General features: G+C 43.1%; 1 protein-coding gene across 3 annotated transcripts in view; it reads left to right on the top strand.

Moving 5' to 3' along the window:
* AOAH (acyloxyacyl hydrolase) overlaps positions 1 to 24034 on the top strand; it is a 168920-nt gene that overhangs the window by 67040 nt on the left and 77846 nt on the right. For all 3 annotated transcript variants that reach the window (XM_039239154.1, XM_039239156.1, XM_039239155.1), the window contains exons 7-11: positions 6768 to 6828; positions 7894 to 7964; positions 8856 to 8904; positions 10361 to 10409; positions 12260 to 12354. In XM_039239154.1, coding sequence (XP_039095085.1) covers positions 6768 to 6828; positions 7894 to 7964; positions 8856 to 8904; positions 10361 to 10409; positions 12260 to 12354 — 325 coding nt within the window. The remainder of the gene's footprint in view (positions 1 to 6767; positions 6829 to 7893; positions 7965 to 8855; positions 8905 to 10360; positions 10410 to 12259; positions 12355 to 24034) is intronic.

The following is a 24034-nucleotide window of genomic DNA, read 5'->3' as shown; positions in this document are numbered from 1 at the left end:
AAAGCATTTGTTGCTCATGACTTGTACAGAGGCTGAAAGACAAATGAGCTCTGAACAAATCATTTCAGAAATACACTGCATAGCAGTTATTATCTTTGAACCTCAAAGCCTGACTTCTATCCTGGGCTGGAACCTGTGAAACTTCTGGGCAGCCTGGTGCACACGCGTGCCGCACATGGGGACAGCCCCTCCTTGCTGTGTAAGACACAGTCAGGGCTGGCAACTCGTCATGGAAGGGACTCTGAGCATCTTTAGTGCAAGGCACTCACGAGGCTACAAAGGGACCATTTTATCTAAAGGCACAACCTATTACCTAAAGACTTGGGCTCAGTTGTATATGAACATGGTTGCAAATGCAAAGACGCTGCCCCTGGGGCATCTGAGTGGCTCAGTCAGTTGACCATCTGACTTCAGCTCAGGTCACGATTTCACAGTCTGAGTTTAAGCCTCACACGGGGCTCACTGCTGTCAGCACAGAGCCCGCTTCAAGACTTCTGTCCCCTCTCCCTCTGCTCTTCCCCCACTTACGCTCTCTCTCTCAAAAATAAACATTTAGGGGCACCTGGGTGGCTCAGTCGGTTAAGGTCATGATCTTCAGCTCAGGTCATGATCTCACGGTTCATGGGTTCGAGTCCCGCATGAGGCTCTGTGCTGACAGCTCAGAGCCTGGAGCCTGCTTCAGATTCTGTTTCTTTCTCTCTCTCTCTCTCTCTCTCTCTCTCTCTGCCTCTCCCCTACTTGTACTCTGTCTCTCTCTGTCTCTCAAAAATAAATAAACGTTAAAAAAATTTTTAATAAAAAATAAATAAATAAATAAATAAACATTTAAACAACAACAACACACAACAAAGACACTGTCCTGAATTCCCACGACCTCCTGTCTCCGTTTAAAACCCCATCCCCCAGCTTGACTCTGAGTCTGAGGTTGTGCTGGAAGGAGGTTGTGTCATAGGATCACTGTCCAGAACTTTAAAAGATGGAACAGTGTGCTAGGAGGGACATTGGACTGAGAGGCGAAATAGCTCAGCCACTTCCCGTGTGACCACGGCTGCTGTCACAGTGCGTGGACGCTGCTGTAGGCGCCAGACATGCAGCTTGCAAACATTTCCACATCCCGGCCTCACAATTCTGTGAAGTAGAAATTATTATTATTCCATTTCACAGCGAAGGACACTGAGTCTTAACGTGATAGCTTCTCTCGGCAGCCAGGCATATCTGGTCCCGTCTGGCTCTCCTTGCGAGGGCTTGGAGGTGAATCAGGCTGCACATCTGCTCTGAGAGACTATAACGGTTTCTTAGGGCGGCTGTAATAATATACCTACAAACTGGATGGCTTAGAACAACCGAAATGTATCCTCTCGCAGTTCTAGAGGCTGCGAGTCTGAAAGCAGGTGCTTCTGGGGCTTCTCTGAGACTCTACTCCCTTTGAGATTGCCTCTGAGACACTGAGTCAAATCCTTCTTTGCCTCTTAGCTTCTTCTTCTTCTTCTTCTTCTTTTTTTAAATTTTCATTCTTTGAGAGACAGAGTGTAAGTGAGGGAGGGGCAGAGAGAGAGGGAGACACAGAATCTGAAGCAGGCTCCAGACTCTGAGCTCTCAGCACAGAGCTTGTCATGGAGCTCAAACCTATGAACTGTGAGATCATGATCCGAGCCAAAGTTGGATGCTTAACGGACTGAGCCGCCCAGGTGCCCCAGTTTGTCTCTTAGCTTCCAGTGGAGCCAGCAATCCTTGGTGTTCCTTGGCTTGCAGATGCAACACTCAGTCTCTGCCTCCAGTTTCCTACATGGCCGTCTCCCCTGTTTGTCCATCTTTTCCTTTTATAAGAACACCTATCATTTTGGATCAGAATCCAGCCTAATGGCCTCATCTTAACTCGTAGCATCTACAAAGACCCTATTTCCAAAAATGGTCACATTCACAGGGACCCAGAGTTGGAACTCCAACATGACTTTCTGTGAACACCATTCAACCTGTAATAAGAGTCACTTTTCCTACATTCCTCCATCCTTCATCTCATGAGTTTCATGGGAGCTAAATCCACTAAACATCTTCCCTCTGCTGTGAAACCTTCTTAGGGGTGGACAAGACTATCTTCTGACCTATATTTAAAGCTTCTCAGAGATCCAAGAGTTTAAAAACCTCTCCTAGTTCATCTGCCCGCATGAGCCCCTGCAAGCCAGCTGTGCAAAGTGCTGGCCTGGGTCCCAGAAATAGTATCAACACCACTTTTCATGAATAGGGGTGGATGCAGAGAGCACCAGGACATAGGGAGTGGAGGGGAAATAAGAGACATGAAAGAAGATGCTGGAAGGCTGAGATGCAGCCAGCTCCCCAGGTCCCCCGTCATTTCATCATGCCTAGCTCTCGCTGAATTGAGACACCTGTCCCCTTCTTGCTGAAAGCATCATTGCATTTTCTATGTCAAACGTGGGCCAGCAGGACCCAAAGTGACAACTCTTCAATTGAACCACCTTTGAAAAATTGAATTCAAGAGCATCTGTGGCCAGGGATTTTCCTGGCCCCATTTAAAAGGGAAATTTTTCTTTTATGAAAAAGCAAAAGCAGGGTGTTTTTTTTTTTTCTTTCTAAAAATCATTGTGCTTTGGGTATAATTTGCACCAGATCACAATTTATTCAGTGCTTTATGGTTTACAAAGCACATGTAAATGCAGCCTCATTTATTCTTCAAAACAACCTGTGGCTCAGTAATAATAACAATAACTAAAAGTTGGATAACTGGATAGGAAGGTCCATGCACCGGGAATTCTTGTCAGTGCAGCCTGACAAGGCAGATGGCATTATCGTCCCCTATCTAAAGAGGTAAAATCTTTTGCCCAAGGTCATGGAGCTACTAATAAATAAATCTGACATCTGAATCCAGCAGCCTGGTTGCAAAGGCCACACTCAGAGCCACTCAATTGTCTGTCCCTTGACTCTTAGCCCCACTTTTAGACGAGTAAGTAGGTCTATCACATTGAATGTCTGACCCACTAAGCACAGTCAGCTGGTGGTAGAGACAGGACCTATTTGTCTTCTATTAGGTAATCCTTTGATAACATCCCTTCCGGTAGGAATGCCTTCCTGTTTGGTGCCTCTCTTGCCTGCATCCTGTTTGGTCTAATGCCTTCAAAGTACAGTGAAGGTGTCCCCCCCGTGGGAGGTTCTCCAGCTCCCTGATAGCAGACGTTTGGCTAGCCCTCAGTGCCCCAAGCTCACCGGTGCCTGCTCCTGCATCCAGCTCTTGTACCGCTGCTTCCCATCGGGTTCCCACATGCCCACAGCTCCTGGAGAGTAGGGACATCGTGTTCACAAAACTTTATCCTTGTACTTACCACAGTGCTTCGCATTAGGAGGGACTAAATCAAGAAAAGACACTATTTTACTGTGTTGGATACCAGGCTACTACCATAGGGCCAATCAAGTTGTGTGTTGTTTTTGTTGTGTTTTGTTCTGGTCAGAATTTACAATGCCCACACACTATGTTTTATTGTGACGATGGCAAGTCAGGAGAGTCCCCTCTTAATAGTCTCTTCTTTGTATTTAATTTCCACAAGCATTAACCCACGTATGGATCATTTCACATAAACATGTACAGACTATCCTACCCTATGTTAATTCCCTTTAGTTCATCATTATTTTATTTGCCTTTTTTACTTGTTTCTTCTTCCCCATGCCCTATCATGTCATCTGACCATGTCGGTCCCCGTCCCCATGACCAAGATGAGCCATGTGGCATTCTTTCCTGGTTTTCCCTGCTCTCACTTCATCTTACAGAGATGCATATAATGCATCCACATGCATATGAAACAGACCCATTCCCAGCCCTGGAGTGCTGCCTGAGACTCAAAAATGAGGCAGCTACACATCGAAACTTTATTCTCCCTAGTTTTCCTTTGTTGTAATGCCCCAGTTTCATGAAATAGTTTTAGGGAGTTTGAACATAAATAGCTAGTCTATTATGTAATGAATAATATTCACCTGAAATTACAATTGCTGGCTGGATCAAGCGTGCTAGCTCAACAACGGGCAGTAATAGAGCAATGGTTCTATTGGAAATATATTTTATATTCGTCCCCGAGCAGGTGATTATCTGCTCCAGCCAACAAGACCACTGGGTAAAACGTTGTGTGCCAGGAAATCTGAAAACCTGAAGAGGGTCTGTGGATTGGATTTGGGATGGCTCCAGAAACTAAACTGCCGTAAGAGCAGATGCCCGACTCCTGTTTGCCCAGCCCTAGAAACTATCCTTGTAATAACCATTACCATTGCACAAAATAACAAAAAAAAGCTAATGTTTGTGAGTGTTTACCACATCCTTGGCATAGATCTTCCCGCTTCACATGGACCAACTCATGTGGTCTTCACAATAGCTCTAGGAAGCAGATACTGATACTGGCCCCATTTTACAAATGAGGAAACACAGGTACAAAAGATTAAATAATCTGCTTAAGGTTAGATTCCAAGTAGACAGCAGACCTGGGATTCAAGCCCAGGGAGTCTAATTTCAGAACCCAGAACTATGTTAAGAGGCTTCCCATGACTTTTCTTCTGGAACTCTACTATGGTCTACTATGTCTCTGCTAGAACATTCTTGACCCAATTACATGTCTTGAAAATGCTTTCTCATCCTTTAAATTTCAACTTAAGATCACTTCCTCCCTTGGATAGCATTAGAAGTGTTTTTCCTCTTGGTGCACAACCCTTTATAGCATTTTCTCCATCACACTATAGTTATGCCCCTACCCGTCATTAAGCTCCTCTGGAAATATGTCATATATTCATCCATAATATCTAATATGGTGTGTGGCACACAGCAGGGACTCCAAAAATGCCTGCAGAATGAATCAATCAATCAATCAATCAATCAATGTTCTAGCATACAACTAGACACTTGTAAAGATATAGGAAGTATCAAATTTAGACACAATTTTGCAGAAGTAAGGTTAGTAAGCATCAACAATGTCTTATCTAAAGCTTTGGAGCCAGATGTGATCTGAAATTGAGAATTTTCCAGATTTTAAGAGACGTGACATATGGTGCATATACCTTAAGTCACCTAACACTCTCAGTACCTTCTGAACAAACACATTTGTGTTTCAGCAGTGAAATGTATAAATATTCACACTAAGTAGGGTAAAGCCTATGGATTGCCTTATATCAGTTCAGATCAAGTTTTCCACCAAATGAATTTTCTGCAAAGTTAAAACAAAATCGAAGCAAAGAAACAACTGTTTTCATAGCTGTTTGGATTGGAGACTATGAATAAGAGATTATGGAGTTTATATAAATTGCAGTTTATGCTACTTTGAATGACCAATCTACCCTCTTTTGTCTAGAATGTATGGTTTTGAGGGGCACCTGGGTGGCTCAGTTGGTTAAACGGCCAACTTAAGCTCAGGTCACAGGGTCCATGAATTCAAGTGCTGCCTCAGGCTCTGTTCTGACTGCTCAGAGCCGGGAGCCTGCTTTGGACTCTGTGTGTGTGTGTGTGTCTCTCTCTACCCCTCCCCTACTTGCACTCTGTCTCTTTCTCTCTCAAAAATAAAATAAAAACATTAAAAAAATTAGAACATATGGTTTTGGTTAGTTACTTTGAGCCTTTAAAATAAACAAATGAAGTTTAATTTAATGAATTCGCTTTCCAACTCTAGAGACAACTAATTGTTTCTTCAGACTCTCATCCTCAGGCTGGCAAGGGTGGAGGAGAGCTTTGGCATACTAACTGTGACCTTTCACCTAACACCTTTCCCAGACTGAGAATATGACTGTTTGGGTCTGTACCGTGTGTGTGTGTGTGTGTGTGTGTGTGTGTGTGTGTGTATGTGTTCTCCTTTTCTCAACTAAAAAACTACAATAGCTGTCCAAGAGGAACATGGGGGGCAAGTACCTAGTCTCGCTGGAGAGGTCGTCTCCAGAGAAGCCTGTGACCACTATCCCAGAGTTAATAAAGACAGGCTCCATGATACCGTTTAGTCTCCAAGCTGACTCTTGCTGAATCCATTTGCCTCGAGGCTCTCACAACTACTGATTCAAAAGATCCTTTAACAAATCCTGAAAGGGGTCATGTTACTCACTACATTCTAGGCTCTAAAAATGGCCTCACCCTACCATATGATGGCACTACCCTGCTACCCCATAGGAGATTTTCCTAGAGGGAAAGCAGTGTTTGCCATGCAGAAGCTGGGACAAGTTTGGTAGTGAGGATGCAGGGGGAGAACTTCACTCGGGGGAGGTGTCTGTGGCTTTAGCATCAGTTTGCTTGGTCATCAGTCACATCAGCGTCTTTGGTTTTCCAGGCTCATGAATGGGAGTGAACATTGCCAGCTAAAGCGCCTCAAGATTCTTAGAGTCAGTGGTTTAAAAGAGTAGAATTTTAAGAAAACACTTCCATCACAGAATGTGTAAAATGGCACAAATTCAATCTGGAGCTCTGAGCTCATTGGACCAAAAATGCAGTCTCCTTCTTTTCTGGGCATCTCAACATCAATATCCCATGTTCTCCAAAATGTTGATTCAATTGTTTCACTTCCCCATATGGGCCAAATTAATATCAGAGAGAAAATAGTTCTAATTAGGTGGAGAGCAGAGATTGGCAAAGTTTGGTGGGCACTCGTCCATATTATGGAGGCATTTGATTTTATTTTTAGAATGGACTTTTATCACATATACTCAACATAGCCATATCTGAAATGCCTCTGTTTGTTTTCACAAACACGGTTTCTTTTTTTCTTAGCTCACCAGCTGTTTTGTTTTCTTTTTTCTAGAGCTATAAAAAATTCTGTGCCATTCAAAGATGTAGATTCAGACAAATACAGTGTCTTCCCAGTAAGTATTGTTAAGAATAACCAGATGTTCGCTAAATATTGTACTGCTTTCTACAAATATCTTTCCTTTAATAAGACAAGACTGAATTCTATTTGAATGTATTAATTATTTTATAATACACCATTTCATGATTTTTATAACTTTTTTTTTGGCATCTTAATAATACATGAGCCATCAGAACTGGGTCTTAGGCTGAGGCTATTTTTTGTCTCCTGAAGCCATTCCCAGCTGGGTATTTCAGTTATTTTGAAAGGTGTTGAGAATTATTTTGGAAATTATTAAGCCTGCTTTTAGAGTGTGCATGTGTGTTGTGTTTATGTGTGTGCACACGTTTGATTTAAAGCAGTTTGGATATCAGGATGTTTGCTGCAAAAGCAAACAACCAAGTAGCAGATGTAACTCCCCAAAGTTGGTGGGGTTCTCAGATATTCTACCTGGGAATAGGGGAAATAAAAGCATTGTTTGGCATTATCATGACTCTCGATTCTTTCAAATCAAGGATCAGGACAGGTCAATCGTGTAATAGATCCACATAATTAGCCAGCCTTACTAGAGACTTTTAAATTACCCAGTAAAACAATTAATCATTTGACCAAATAAAGAAATTGTTTTAGAGGCTAAGAAGGTTGATGATTAATAAAGTTCAAGTAACTGGATGTTCCTGCTGTTTGTGGAAGTGTCCACACACACACGAACGCACACATGTACGTATATGTACAGCATGCATACCCATAGCCACACCTATGAGTACACACATGCCCACAAACATACACATTCACACAACTACACTCCCACACACCCCCGTATGGCACACACCCAACACCAACACCAACGTATGGTATACACACACTCACACACACACTACCCCCTGGTATTGGCCTGGTCACCTCACACAGCAGGTCTTAGTATATTAATCTTCATTTTCTTAGTAATCTCTAGTGTTCCTAGACTGCATGCAGATTAAAAATTGCACGTGTCTGTGCCCCTCAGACAGTTCTGACTGCCCTTCCTCATGGATAATAACGGTGCCAATGACCCCTTCCTGTGTGTGCTCTTCAATTTCAGACGCTGAGGGGCTATCACTGGCGAGGGAGGGATTGCAATGACAGCAACAAGATGGCATACCCGGGCAGAAGGTACGTCTCCGCTGGTCATTGATTTGGAAAATTACCTTCTAAAAAGGAGTCCTGACGTGTAATTCCCTCCCCAGCCTAGGGCGTTTGTATTTACAAAGAGAAGGGGCCTCACTCAGTGTCCCAACTGTAAAGCTCAGTGAGGAAAGGACAGCCTTCGTTCATCATCTATCCAGGAAGTGCACCTGCTATTTGTCAACTTGGCCTCATGTTGGGTGGTAAACAAAATGGGAGAAGGGCCTCCTCTCGCAGAGCTTACCATTTAGAGGGAGAGAGAAGCAGGGCAGCAGGCTATGGTGGACATGTGTGCGGCCTTCTGCACAACTTCTGCACACAGGACTGAGCCCAGAAACATCAGCCTCCCACCTCAGGAGTGAGGGCAGGGCTCCTGTGAGTGGAGCACATGTCACATTTTAGTCTCAGGCTGATGTTCAAAAACTGGATATGAAAAAAAAAAGGATACGCATTCTTCATTCTTCATCTTAGCTGTGACTGCAGAGCCAAGGCATTTGACTTACCTCATGTGTGGGACTTTAGAGGCATCGTTGTAATGGCTTCGCCTATGTGAATCAGGTGGACTACAGATTCATTCACTCTGCTCATCAGCACCGTTCCACAACAACGCAGTCCATGAATATAGGCCACTGTGAAAAGGCTGGATTTGGTCCACAGTGCCCAGAAAATATCCAAAACCTAAATCATGGCAACAAAGCCAAGGGGAGGCTTCTGGGTGCCACAGACAATAACGTATGGCACTTCTTCTCGAAGAACCTGTTATGTATCAGTGACACTTCATAAAGCACTCATTCACTCATTCGTTCATTCATTCATTCAGCTAACATTCGCGAAGCCATAAGAATATAATGAAAATTAATGTTGATGTTTTCCTCTTAGGCCAAATAACTGGGATGTACATGAGGATTCAAACTGTAACGGCATTTGGGTAAGCGACTGAATTCAAATTTAACCCTGTTCTCTTACTTTCTGCCCTCCTTAAAAACCTATCGGCTTTAGTCAGACCTAAGGAAGGAGGTGACAGAAAAAGCAAGGGCGCCTGGGTGGCTTAGTCGGTTAAGCGTCCGACTTTCGCTTAGGTCATGATCTCGCGGTTCGTGGGTTCGAGCCCCGCGTCGGGCTCTGTGCTGACTGCCAGCTCGGAGCCTGGAGCCTGTTTCAGTCTGTGACTCCCTCTCTCTCTGACCCTCCCCTGCTCACGCTGTCTCTCCCTCTCTCTCCTAGAAATAAATAAAACATTAAAAAAAAGAAAAAGAAAAAAAGAAAAAGCAAACCTTTTTCTGTAATTTGGAAGAGGGGGATAGACTCTAATAGCACATGATGTCGGTGATGGGATGAGGGTTGAAGGTCTCTCAGTCGCAGCCCCTTTAAGCCTGCCTAGGGTCACCCACCTCTAACACCTTTATTCTGTGTTGAGTCATAGGACATTAAACAAGGAGCGCTGTCGGCAAAGCTTTATGGCAACCCAGGTGGTGGAGCAAACCTCTTGCTGCCGCCATGCCATCCAGCCATTTCTTTTCTGTCTCATGAAGCTAGCCAGGCAGAGTGGAGACTCCTCTGTGGCCACCCCACTACCTGCCGCCCCGAGGCCTTTAATGCTGTTGCCCCAGTTCTCTGGGAATATCATATTTGCAGCTTTCAGGTAGAAAGAGGGAAGAAGGGAGGAAGACCAAGCACTTGTCTGGGAACAACAATGGCAGCAGCCCCACGTTTTGTGGGGTCTTGATCTAATATAGGATTTGAGAATCTTCAAGAAGGAAAAGAATACCACAATACAAAGTCAAGTATGAAAGTACGTAATTAATTAGAACAATAGAAGAAATCCCAACCAATTACTGGAGTCTTGGAAATTCAGGTCCCTTGGGAATTGTAAGATGTGCAGCATCTCCCCGATAGATGCCAGTCACTCCTCCTCCCCCTGTTTACCAGGTTTCTAGACATTGCCAAATGTCCCTTGGGGTGCAGGGGTGTGGGGAACCAGCCCAGGTGAGAATCGCTGCTCTGGAAGCACCAGTCCTTAGGAAGTGGAGATGTCAGGACACTTAAAGCTCCAGCTCAGAGACTGCAGAATAAATACACTTGACCTTGCGGTCCAGTCACCTAGCGGGCCCACAGCGCCCCCTCCTGGTGACACTGACAGTACTCCAAACACTGCCCTGTATCCTCTGGTCCTGGTTCTGGATCCCTCCTCATTCCTGCCCCAGCTCCTTAAACCCCACCTCGTGTACACACTGTTGCTACGCTGAATTAAGGGCTCAAAAGACATTAATGGGTTTTTCCACCGATCTGCCTTTGTACTTTTTAAAGCCATTAGGGAAAGCCTCAGCATATGCGTCTCATAAATTTTAAAACAAACTGGTAATCTCATCATTTCTCTTTTAAAGGGTGTTGATCCAAAAGATGGAATTCCATATGAGAAGAAGTTCTGTGAAGGTATGAAATGTAAATTAGTATGGTCATTACAACAGAACACTTTTTCTAGCCTGAGTCAGATTGAAGCGAACAGACCACCCAACGTAAGGCAATGCCTGATGCTACAATTTAAGGTGGACCAATCGACCTTTATTTTCATGAAAAAAATCAGAAAAAGACATGGAAAAGATTGCAGAAAATGGAGACAGAATCTAGAAAAAGCAAAACTGGATTTGTTTAACGAACTCCTTTCTGTGGGGTTTGGAAACTTTAATGATCAGACCAGGAAAGTCTATAGGATAGAGAGCAAGACAATTGAAATCTAGCACTTCTGCAAATAAGAAAACAAATAGAGATCATCATTTTTCATCTTCTTCATGTCCTTCTCAATACACTACAAGGTCAGACATCCAGGCTTGTACTGACAGAGTCCCTGTGTCAGCTGGGCTAAAGATTCGTATCTGGGTGACTTGAGGGAGACCTCCAAGTTACAGCCATTGGGAGCTCCCAAAAATAGGTGAGCAAAAGCTCTTCATTCTGAATGCCCAAATTCTCCAGACATCTGGGCTACCAGTACTGGTAGGAGAAACCTATGATCACCCACATACTACTGAAAATATGCTCTTGGTGGTACCCAAAGTATCTCAAACAAGACCCTCTGGTAAACACCACTTTTTATGTTTATGCAACGCTTTTCCCTAACACTTAAAAGCATTTCAGTCATCCATTCATTTGTTCATTCATTCATTCATTCAACAGATATTTCCTGAATACCGGTTCCTATTCTGCACCAAGGATATATTATACTTGGCTCTGAGTTTTCTTGGACAGACGTGATACAGTCCTTGCCCTCAATCAACTTAGTCTAATTGTCTTTAAAATCTCAGAGGGGTAGGAAGGGAATAGAAAATGTAAAGATTCAGTGCCTGGTTTGTAGTTTAGGAATGCTTATTGGACGAAGAAGCAATGAATGAACAAATGAGTAATAAATAAACTCAGATCTAAGCGAAAGAGCTTGGTGTGAAGCTCTGGGATCTCTGTGAGAAGCTTCTTGGATGCCCCATATCCCAAGCCTTCCTGGATGTCCCGGACCTTCTCAGTCGGGGCCAAGTGCTAACTGTCACAGACACCCAAGATAAGGAGCCCCTGGAGTGAGGCTAGACAGTCCTCCAGCATGATGTGGGGGATTTGGAGCTGGGGAGAGAGGTGCCCCTGACTCTGGGAGGCACCAGTTGATTCTTTCCAGATCTTAAGGGATTTAGGAGAGTACATGCATCACCCGTAGGTAAATGGATTGTGTAGATGGGCCTCAGAAGCAGATTAAGTGATTCCTAACCTCCAGATAGGCCTGTTCAGGTACCTTTTTATGTTCATCTCCCATGAATCAGCCAGAATTGTCCATCCAGTGCTGTTGTGTATATGGATTAAGGGCTTTAAAAAACCATAACATTTTTGAAGAATCAAAATTGCTCCATAATATCAGGAATTCTTCAAATGAATTATAACAGAATTCAAGAGAGCAGTTTCCAAGACCAAAATTTAGGGCGCGTTTCTGAGTTCAGATAAAGTTTTGATTTATTTATTCATCCATCCTTCACTCATGATGTTGCACGGCAGTTTGTTTTATGCTGAGCTAGGAAACACACCTGCATCTGTACAGCTTAGCTAGCAGTTCTGATGGCCTAGAAATCTCATTCAGCTCCTAAATGCGATCTCCCTCACTCCCCAACCCTTGAAAAGTGGCAATGCATCACTGTTATGATGCTCTGTGCGTGGAATACGCACCGGGGTATCTACTCTCCTAACCACCCAATCTGGAGGTTCCAAACTACTTGAGTGCATAAATAATGCAAATAAATTGTACCACCCAGGTTCACAGCCCAGGGGAATCATTTTGCTGGGAGACTCAGCTGGGGCCCATTTTCACATCTCTCCCGAATGGATCACAGCTTCACAGATGTCTTTGGTAAGTAATTTTGGCAGTAATCATCCCGGATATGCTGGCCTTTGTGTTTGTTCCTCCTTGCTCTGTAAATGTGATGCCAACTCCAAACAGGTGCATATTTCCCTCCTCAGCAAAATCTGCTATAAAAGGCACATCCACATGACTTCAGCTCAGTTCATTTCAAACAATGTGATAAGAAATGTGAAGGCATCATCACAACAGGCTCCTAACAAGAACTGTCTTGTCTACTAGAGAAGGGAGATGATGCCTCTGCCAGATGGAAAGGAACCTTCGGCACAATGGGAAGCCCTTGTCATCTGGCCACTGCTGGGCGTGGTTCCCTTTTCCCTCTCCTAGAACACTGAAACTCTGATCCAGAGAAATTAAATTACAGGAATTATAACTTCTTCCCCGACCCCTTCTTCTCAGAAGAAGCCCTCCCTTTGTAAAGATGAGGAGGCAGGGAAGCATCTGGACACATAAACAATAGTCATGATCTCAAAAGAAGAGTGCTCTTTAAAAAAAAAAAAAAAGTTTGCTGTAGGAGAGAGAGTGACATTTTGTAAAATATTAAATTCAGATTCACAACAATGGTCAAGAGAAGATTGTACCCATGAAAAAGAGCAACTTGAGATCAGGAAGAACTACTTTGTGGAGAAAGAACAATATTTATTTGATGTGAGAGTCCAGTGGTAACACTGACTAGCGAGTTGGACAATGCAAAAAACGAGGCAGGCAAACCAGTCCACTGGATGAGGAAATTCTGGAACTCAGATAAGAGGCACGCAGGATGGGTTCTGGAGATTGAATAGGAAACCCAAAAAAGAGAACACATCAGCCAGAGATGAAGTGGTGACCAAATAAATAATAAGAGATAACTTTCTTGAGTTGAGGGAATCCTTGTCTTCAGTTCCATACCTGCACTGAGCCCCAGGCCAAAGTATAAAATAGACCATCTCTTTACCATGTCTTATTATTTTTTTAAATTCCAAACATAAAGGAAAATCTTGCAATGATTCTGCCCCAAAACAACAACAAGAAACAGTACATATTAGAAGGAAAAAATCCTTTTGGCATCAGGCTCTCAATGCTGAATTTCAGAAAATAGTGGAATGGTTTCTACAGTATTTTGAGGGTTGTGTGTGAAAAAGGCCCTAACTGCCGAGATACCATTTGTTCTTACATGAGGTCCACAGAAATTTTTTCTCAGTTTTTCAAAGATTCAAAAATCAACAGACATATGCCCTTCTGAAAAAAAATTATTTTAAGAAGTATTCCAGATTACTATTCCAAATATTGCTAGATTCCATTATGTAACATTTTCAAATGTATACAATGTCAAAAAATCCATAAAGTTAAAAGACAAATGAAAAACTAGAACAATATTTATAAAATATAAATATATAAGGCAACAATTAAATCCCCTAATAATAAGCAGTTCCTGCATAGAGATAATAAATTTTATTTTTTAATAATCAAGAACATAACCAATAAATAGAAAAACAGTTTCATCTTTAATCAGAGAAACAAATTGAAATAGCAATGGAATATCATTTATCATCTGTTAAACAGATAAAGGTTAAAAAATGATAATGGCCTAGTTTCACCAAAAATACAGTGAAATGGAGATGTTCATTCACCAATAGTATTTATGTTGCTAGAATTTTTCTGAAAGGCAATTTGATAACATATATAAAGTGATATTAAAATATTTGTGATTTGGACCATTAATTGCGCATCTGGAAATTTACCTCTAAAAATGATCATTTGCTAAAGGATCTATGTACATGAGTATTCATCAAAGAGTTGCTTATAAGAGCAAAAATGAGAAAAGAAATGAAAAATGAAAAAAAAACAGGATTAGATACACAAAAATATATTCTATCCATAAAATTAAATGCTATGCAAGTATCAGTACCTGCGTTGTAGACATATTTCTCAGCGAGAAAATGTGTTAATAGCAACTTGTTTGGGGGCCAGAGTAGGTTACAGAATAGTATGAATGAACCAGTTTTGTGAATATGTAAGTGCATCCGTATGTGCAAACAAAGAAAATAATTAAGAAGTTGTAGATTTGTATGTTAACACTGGTATCGTTGGATTGCAGAACACTGGGTAATTTCTTTCATTTTTCTTCAGTAGATTTGTACTATGTATGTACCAAATATTGTAATCCAAGATTTTGGGGATTGTCATGTTTTGTTCTGAGCAAGGAGATAAAGAACACCAAAGTACTGCTTTATTTAATACTTGTCAAAGCCCTCTGAGATAGGTGTTATTAGAATATAACTTCACTGTACAGACAGATACTCAGAGAGGTTGAGTAAACTGCCTAAGGTCACACAGCTAACAGGTGGAAGAATCACTTCCTGTCATTGTCATCTTAAACAAGCCACCTAACCAGAAACTGTAAATGATGGTAGGAACAACCTCAGGCAAGGCCATGCGCTAGAGTGATCTGAGGTCTGTGCAAACGCTTTGGAGCTCTGCGTTGGATTCAAACCAGATAAAAAGTAGATGGACACATAGCTCATGCAGGGAAGGTATGGCAGCTAAGCAGGCTGGTCCATGTCTTCGTGCTTGTCCTTCTTACCCCACACCCGGGCCTCTGGAGTCTGAGGTGAACAGTGCCTTTCACCCTGGGTTTCTCCTGGAGAGACTGCCTCTCACAAACTCTCACCATAACTGGCAGCTCACTCTGCAGTGTGCCAAACGTCTGGGGAAGAGAAAGACCCACTGAGAAGCCACTTTAAAGGAAAATCACTCTTAAAAGCCCAGCAGCTGGCCCCATCCGGGAGTCCTGACTACTGGGATTTGAATTGTAACGTTTTTTATCTGGTGTTGGTGACGACAAACTGATTTGAAATACTGCAACTGAGCATATGTTGGTTTGGGTTTGGGTTACAGGAATGCTCTGCTTTTGGAATGTTTGCTTTATGCCTCTTTGCCTTTACAGAAGACCTAGAGTAGTCCCTCTTTCTTGCCAACCAAAAGAAATCTAAAGAAGATTTTCACTTTCACGAAAAAAGCTGTTACCGCACTAATGTAGGTCTTTGAGGAAAGCAACGTGGCCTAACTCGAGCTTTCTGAACACTCTGTTTTTGGATAGGGAAACCTGTAGTTCCCACCTGTCACATTTTTGCAAGAGTGTTGAGAAATGACCAGGAGAATGGCAATAACATAGAGCTGATGTGGAGCCCAGATTGGGCATAACGGTAATTGGGATTCATGCATCTCACCAATATGCTAATAATGCTGTTGACAGTAGGGACAACACTACAGTTCTAGTGTCATTTTGTCACCTTCTTGTCACACCTTTGATGTTCTAGTGTTCTTAGAAGTTCTCTCCAGATTAACATTCTTCTCCAAGCTCAGAATTAGCTCAGTCATTCCAAGCCTGGGCCACGTCTGTGGAATGCCTTTTATAAGATGGAAGATGAGACAAGAATAAAAGAGAGATTTTGTTTATAAAGTTAGCATTAAAAATGAAGATTTATCAAAATGTTACTTCTCAAAATTATACTGTACAAACCACCCCAAGTCTCAATGTCTTAAAACAACCCACATTTCTTCTCACTCGCACATCTGTGGGTTGTCTAGGGTCAGCTGTCCTAGGTTCAGCTCTGTTGATCTTGGCCCCAAGCTAAAGGTTGGTCTAGGTCTGTTCCACGTGTCTCTCATTTTTCCTGGTTGGACAATCCATCCAGAAAACATTCTTTTCATGGTAGTGGCAGAAATGCAAGAGGGCAAGGCCCCTTACACAAATACATTTACTGCCTCATGTCCACCATCAATGTATTGGCCAGAGCAAGTCACATGGCCATGCCCGAGATCCATGGGGAAAGAAGTACATCTGCCCAAAGAGGGGGAGGAAAGAAAGTAAATATTTGCAGTATTGTTTTTATCTAATTATTATAAATGTTAAACATTCAATGGAGAAAAATAAGCAAATATGGAAATTATTAAGAAATCATTAAAATTCTCCTTAATTCTACCACCCAGAGAGAATCATTTTAACATTTTAGAGTATCAGATTGGTTTTAAAAAATATTCTTTTAATATTCTTCTTATTGGGGGAAAAAAGAAGATACAAAGTCAATATTAGAACCCATTTTGAGAGGTAAAAAAAATCATCTCCACCATCTTGAACTTTTCTCAGTATTTTTCCACTCCTTCCCAGAACTCCATCCCCACTAACACACACACACACACACATTATGTAGTCACAAGAGTAGCAAGTATGCAATTGGCCATTCTCCTTTCTTTCAATTAGCACTAATTACAATCATTTTCCTACATTGCTGCTTAGTCTTTACATTCATTATGCTTGTCGGTGTTCTATAGTATCCTTTTCAGTATACAAGCCATAATCTATTGAACCATCTGCTCATGACTGGATATTACGCTGATTCATTTCTGGACTACTAGGGATCGCATTCCTTTAAAAAAAAAAAAGCTTCTCATTTTTAAAACCTATTATCTGTAGAATCTCTTCATTTGCACAAGGATTCAGCCTATATGTGAGTACTGTGCCTAGTAGACATCCATGAGGTATGCTGAAGCTAATGTCTCATGCTTTGATTGTTTGGCTTTTAGCTTTTTTTTTTTTAAGTTTATTTATTTATTTGGGAGGCAGGGGCAGGACAGAGAGAGAGGGAGAGAGAGAGAATTCCAAGCAGACTCTGCACTGATAGTGACGGTGGGCTCAATTTCACGAACCACAAGATCATAACCTGAGCCAAAACCAAGAGTCAAACACTGAACTGACTGAGCCACCCAGGCGCCCTGATTATTTGGTTTTTAATGCTTGTGGCAAGTAAACAAAATGTCACCAAATAACCTGGGACCTGCCATGTGCCAAGCCCTGTGATAGGAGCTAATGACACAGAGGTGGAGAAGGTGGAAAGAACCAGGTCTTCAGACGGCTTCAGGCCTTGGGGGGAAATGCAGGCAAGCAAATTCCAGAGCTGCTGTGATGCAGACACACTCCCCAAACTCGAGGAAAGAAGGAATCCAGGCAGTTCGGTCCTAGCAGAGAGGAGTGTGCTAGCAGCAGAAAGAGTGCATGCAAGGCTCACAAGTAAGAAGGTTCAGCATTCTGAGAAGTTTAACGTGGCTGAACTGATGCTAAGTGGGAACAAGGTGGAGAAGGTATGAGAAGAGTCTAGAAAGGTTCATAGGAGCAGATCTCAAAGGCCCTTGAAGCCACATTAAGGAATTCAGAGTTTATCCTGAAGGCAATAGGAAGTCAATAAAAGATTTTTAAGTGAAAAACAGTTTCAGTCTTACTTGAATTTTAGAAAAAATTTTCTGATTTCAACAGCAGGATGGATTGGATTGGGAGGAAAACAGGAAAGGAGACCAGCTAGTTGTTTATCTTCTAGTGAAAGTATCCTAAGTTACAAGGGTACAGTGGGGAAGAAAAGACAAATGCAGAAGTTACCTAGAATTAACGATGGACATGTGTTTTTCTCATACCCTTCCCACCCTGTGGACTCTACAGCCAGCCCCTGAAGAGACTACCTTCCTGGAGCCAATGTCCCACCTGGCTGGGCTTTACCCAGGGCTGTTCTGGGCATGCCTGCATCTGGAAAGGCTGCCTCACTGACTTCACTCCCCTAATGCAGATCTTCCCTATAGGGTCTAAGCCAGCTTTTGAAGACTCTTCTGGAAGACTCTGTCCCCCTAAGAAACTTCTGTTGCCTCTGGTTCTTCTGCACCATACCTCCAACCCCTAATAGTTATGGTGAACTTATCATTTGTTGTCCAAACCTGAAAGAAGAGGGATCATGACTGATAATTATATGAAGACAATAGGCTTTGACCTAGACTTGTCCAGACAAGATGGGATGCATTGGCCACCCAAACAATAGCATGAGAGCCATGCATGAAACTGACACCTTAAGTCAAGAGCAAGTGCCCAGAGGGGCATTTCCATCCCCTAAGTTATCTCTATATAAAATAACTTTGGACTTTGATTCATATCTGGGCTCGAATCCTAGCTTAGCCACTTACTTATCCTCTCTGAGCTTAATTTCCTCATCTAAAAAATATAAATAACGATGGCTATCTTATCAGAAATTTGGGATAATTTTATAATAGGATATTAAAATCTGGACTATTTATTTCTACCTAAGTTTCAACTGAGGCCCCAAAACAATGTGGGCCAACTATTCCCACTTTCCACAGGAGGTGCAAAAGGAGGGAGTGAAAATCATTTCTGCAACCTGTAGCTTAAGACCCAACCTCAGAGGTCTACAAATTGAGGCCAGAAATGGCTGGCGTCAGCATGGCAGGGGAGCTCAGCTCTCCCCCTTGGGGGGAGGCGGAAACATGCTTCCCCCTCAGTATAGGTGACCACTAGCAGACTCGGACAGGTGTCTCCAGAGACTGGGGTCACAGGGGCTGGTGTCCGACACTCTTGTGAATAATGTAAGCATGGTGACTGAGGCAGCAGGATAGAGAGTGAGTGTCCTGGGGCAAGGACATGGACCCCAGGAAAGGAAGGCCAGCCTGGATCATTAAAAATTCCGGAGAAGATTGCCTGGAGATGACTTCAGTATGGAGGATAACCTCCAGGTGACCAGGGCATGACTGGAGCATGAAACCTAAAAGACTAGATGGGATGAGGAGAATGCACCAGCTGCCTGGGAGGTTAGTCCCCATCTTCCCAGCAGTGCCTCTCAGAGCTCTCGTTATAGGGAGGCAGCTTTGGGGATCTGCCCAGCCAGAATCAGATCTGATTATACCTCTTCTCCCTCTCTCTGCCCACCACCCTCTGTGGTCAGAAGCCTCAGCCATGAATTATTCATGAATTTAGTTGACAATAACAATAAGAAACATATCAATATAAATGACATATTTTTATGACATAACTTTATTTTCCAAAACAAACAACAACATAAGTTAGAGGACTAGTCTTCTTTCCCATTTTTGTGAATATCTTTGATATCTGCCTATAGACAGCTGGATCCCTGTTATCTGCTTCCCTCTTCAATCTGTTTTAATATACATAGATGTAGCCTCTTGAAAACTACCTTATAACCTCATGAATGAAGTAAAAGCAAAAGTGAAAAAGGCAAATGAAAAAGGCAAATCAAGTCTCAGTGTTATGATAAAAATTGTGTGCTCATGAACTCCTGGTGAGGGTCTCAAAGACCCCCAGCGATCCTCCCAGACCATATTTTGAGAACCACTGTCACGGTTTTCCTACTGCTTCTAATGTTCAAATTTTGAGGATTTACAAAAGAAAGATGTGGTTGTGGAGTACTGCAGTGGTTTTCCAAATTCTTTACACTTGGCAATGCCAAGAAAGGGGTGCTCTAAGATAGAATGTTTTCTGGCAAAACGGGAAGCCTTCAGCATAGTGTGAACTAACCTCTCAATTCAAGATTTCCAGGGCATATTGGAATGTGTGAGGTTCCCCAAGAGAGTGTCCTCTGAGAATGCTCCCTCTGCCCATGGGTTCTACTATTTGAGAGTCTTTTAGTAATGTCACCACAAAGGAAGAGAACCCCCAAGCTTTTGGCTAGTTCAGCAGATGGAACCCTGGGTTTCTAGTCAGGGTCAGAATCAATATTTAGCAGGGACCAATCAGGAAAAGAAAAGCATTCCAACAGAAGGGATTTAATACAGGAGATTGGCTACACTGGAGTTGCATTTCATACAAGCAACTGATTACATAGGTATTGGAACTCAAAGGCAATTTCCGGAGAGATTAATCATTGCTGATGCCAAGGCTAGGAAACAAAAAGGAAGACAGGATTTTACCAGAAGCTAGAAAAAGGGATGTGACTGATGCTTGAACCTCAACAGAGCCTGAACTAACAGCCAAGGGCACACAGACCAGCTGCTACTGGGACCACTGAGGGAAGACGAGCTGGAAGATGCAAGAGTTTGGAGGCTGCTAGAGGCTGCTGGAAGCTGCTGCCCTCAGCCAGAAGCCAGAAAGTAGCCCCTCTCTTCCTCTCAAGCTGCTCTCCCACCAGCGCCTCCCATTGACCCAGGGACGCAGAAGAGCCTGGGAAGTGTAGTTTGCAGAGTCCAAGCCCCTTTGAAGAGCAGGGAATAGAGGAGACTACTGGGAGCCCAGTGGAACAGCAGGCCTGGTTGGCTGTCTGCCAGCCTTGGCCCATTAGAGCCTCAGCTCTCTATGTCCTTTTACTCTGGACCCACCTCACCTCAAGAGCCCCCCAAAGGCTGCTGTACATCAAATGCCCCATCATTCCCTTCTCAGCTTGAGGAGCCCTTCCCAAAATGACCAGAGGAGAGCAAACAACCAGAAATCATCTTTAAAAATGAAGCCTCTGGACCTTTCCCTGCCCAGTTCCGCTGATAGTGGTTCTGAATTTGGATTCTGTCTCTGACTGTGTCGGGGAGCACCCACTGGCCCTGACCCCACCTTGTGCTCGCTCCACAAACTCCCGTTCCACAGGTTTGGAAGCATGGTAAACACCTGGCTGTGTGGCCTCGCGGGGTTTGACAGCAGGCATAGGTACCATCAACCCAAGACCCTTCAGGACCCTGTATGTTTGGTGCCCTGCCTTTCTTTGCTGTGCCAAGGAATACATCATATCGCCCAGAAAGAGTGGGAAGTGCCTAGAAACCCAAGTATTTGTTGTTTCATAATTTTGCCCTTTTTGAGACTTCAGCATTTCTTGCCCTCTGCCTCCCTATAAAGCAGAAAACACCGCTGCAAATACATCACCCCATCCCGACTGTGCCTATGGAAATGAATCCACCGTGGTGGGTATCTTTCCTGCCACAGCCGCCTCTTCTCCCCACTTCTTGCCATCCTCTAGTTAAGCAGTGTGGCACCCTAGAGGCCTGTTTACAGCTAATTAGATTAGGAGTGTGTTCATCTGGAAAGATATTTGTAGTTCAATAAAGAGAGTGTGAAGAATCACCCTACTGGTTCCGCAGAAACAAAGGTTCTGAGCCTCATTCCGCCGAGGGCAGAAAGCTGTTTTTGCCCCCCTCTCCTTAAACAACCCTAGCTTCTTTCCAAGGTATCCTCGTAGTCAGATCCAGAATCAGCTTCCCAGGCCACAGGAAAGGTCGCAACTTAGATTGCAAAGAAAAACAATGGGCGGATTTGCAAACACTTTTTTTTTTCTTTCAAAGGAAAAACAATCACTGCTTGAGATGTTTTGTTGCAAACGGAAGGGAGGCAGGGAGATCATCAAGGCCAGCACTAGATACTGCCCTCCTACCTCTTCCCCATCTGCTCGAAAATTATTTCCAAAATATTAAATGCTGCATTTCACTGAACCAGAATTGCATGACGGGTTGGGGCTGGGGGAGAGAGGAGGGAGAAGGGATTCTGAAATACAATTTCCCAAATGTTTATTTTGCTAGCGAAGGCTGTTGCCTGTACTATTATAAAATCTTAGCACGACCCCCGGCAGGCTGTTGTCTGTAGGGTAAGTAGGCGCAGATTGAATTTCGTGCTGTGTCAAGGACAAAATGAATCCTTAATCTGGCTGCAGAAAATGCAGATTCACCCAAGAGCAAAGTGGCTCCAGTCTTTCGACCCCACATGTGCTTCATTCTACTCTTTGAGACGAGTGTGTAGATCAAGTTTGGCTGCCCTTTGTTAGTCCCCAGACCGCACAGGCAAATATCAAAGCTCTCACCCAGGCTCTCTCTATCCCGCCCCGCTTCCCGCTCTCTGGATTTAACAGTAAGCACAAAGCTTCCATTAAGCAGAAAGGCTGATTTTCATGGTGCACATAAAATATGGAAATTTTACCTCGGTGAAATTCATGTTGACTCCAGAAATAGCTAAGAGTTAGAGTACTTTATTATTATTATTTTTTCAAGATGAGGAAAGTCTGTGGTTCAGTAAAATTGGACAAAATTATATTTTCTGCTCCTCAGACATCTTGCTGGCTGGCACATTAAAGATGCTAGGCAGTGAGAAGAGAAGCCTCAATCCTAGTAACTTCTCATTTATTCTGTCCAAAAAAGAGAGTTGTGTTCGCCATGGTGAATCCTTTCCTCAAGCCGCTATTAGGCCACAAGAGACAGAATGTTCTATTCCCATTCCCTGTTCACGGGCACAGACTAGACGGGCTGTTGCCTTGAGTCTGAATCAATGTAATGCCCTTTTCTTCCTGCTCAAGGTGAGCATTCGGGTCTCTTACCTGCCAGCAAAGTGGGATGCTGTTGCAGGCTCATTCTTCTGAAAACATTTGTGATCTTAGCCCTCACTGCCTTCTGCAAGAATTAAAAAGACAAACACTCAGTGTTATGAAAAACTATAAGAGGAAATTATTTTAAGCCCCATACTTCTGAAAGGCATTTATAATTACTCAGCCCACATGCCCGTCTCCCAGCACATTAGATAGAGATTTGCTCAGAGAGAGAGAGGCAGCATGAGTCAATAAACACCTGTGCGATCCAGTGTGCTGCAAAGACTAGATGCAGTCTCTTGCCCTGTAGTTAATTATATTTACCAGTTTGCTTTGATCTCCCTCAAGTTCCTCAACCATAAACTGAGTCTCAGGCAACTAACTCATCATAGGAAAATCAGTTAGAATCTCGAATCAGTTGGGATGTAGAAGGAGGAAAATCCTGGCATTTAGAAATAATTTTAGATGGTTGGTATTGACTGCTCCTCTCTATTCATTCATTAGTTCATTCAGCTAATTCCTTCCATGCCATTCCTTGGGGTAATAAGAATAGAGATTACTCAACCCAGCCCTTGCCAAACGTCTGGCTTCTGAATGATTTCCTGGGGATTTTCTGCTTAAGGCATTGGCTCACAGATTGGTCAGATTGGCTAAACCATAATTCCTAGAGGGAAATCAAGGGGAGCATTTCCAAAGATTCCAGAGAGAGGAATTGAGGACCGTAACCCTGAGCCAAGAATTTAGAGACTGATTGATAAAGACTCTAGGCAAAAACAGATCAATAAGAAGCAAAGAGTTCATGTTCTCATGTTGGTAACATGTTTGAGAGACCAGCAAGAATAGCAGGTGGGTCAGCCCTTCCTGAAAGACTAGTTATTAACCAAGCAGGGTATCAGTTCAGCTGCTGTAACAAAGAATCACAAAATTAAGTGACTTAAGGTGGAAATGTGTTTTCCTCTCATATGATAATCCAGGGCTGGCAGGATAGTTAGGCCATACTCAACAGGCAGCATCCCCCTGTGGGTCCACGGCGGCTGCTCCTGCTTTAGCTACCTCCACCCCATAGGAAAGAAAAAGGACTGAGTGAGGACACACACATCCCCTGGAAATATTTGAGACAGAGGTGGCACATGTTACTCTCTCACACACCTCATTGTCCGGAACCCAGGCACATGCTCACACCAGGCTGCAGCAGAGGCTGGGAAGTAGAATCCCGGGTGGGGCAGCCATGTGCCCAGCTAACACTGTGGGAGTCCTATTATGAAAGGCAGAGAAAATAGATAAGGGGGAAGAACTCAGGCCCTAGACATGAAAAGCAGTCTCTAACCTCAAGGGGCTTAAAGTCTAGTTGGGAAGATAGACAAATAAACTCACAATTATGATTATGGTAAGCAAATATTACCCTATGTTTACCAAATGCCAGGTGTTTTACATAGTATTATCTCACTTAATACTGAAATGAGGGGCGTCTAGGTGGCTTAGATAAGTGTCTGACTCTTGATTTTAGTTCAGGTTATGGTTCCAGGGTGGTGGAATCAAGCCCTACATCAGCATGGAGCCTACTTAAG

Source organism: Hyaena hyaena, unplaced genomic scaffold (assembly GCF_003009895.1).
Source record: "Hyaena hyaena isolate Hyena2069 unplaced genomic scaffold, ASM300989v1 scaffold_153, whole genome shotgun sequence".
NCBI lineage: Eukaryota > Metazoa > Chordata > Mammalia > Carnivora > Hyaenidae > Hyaena > Hyaena hyaena.
This window is presented reverse-complemented; position numbering and strand designations above follow the sequence as displayed.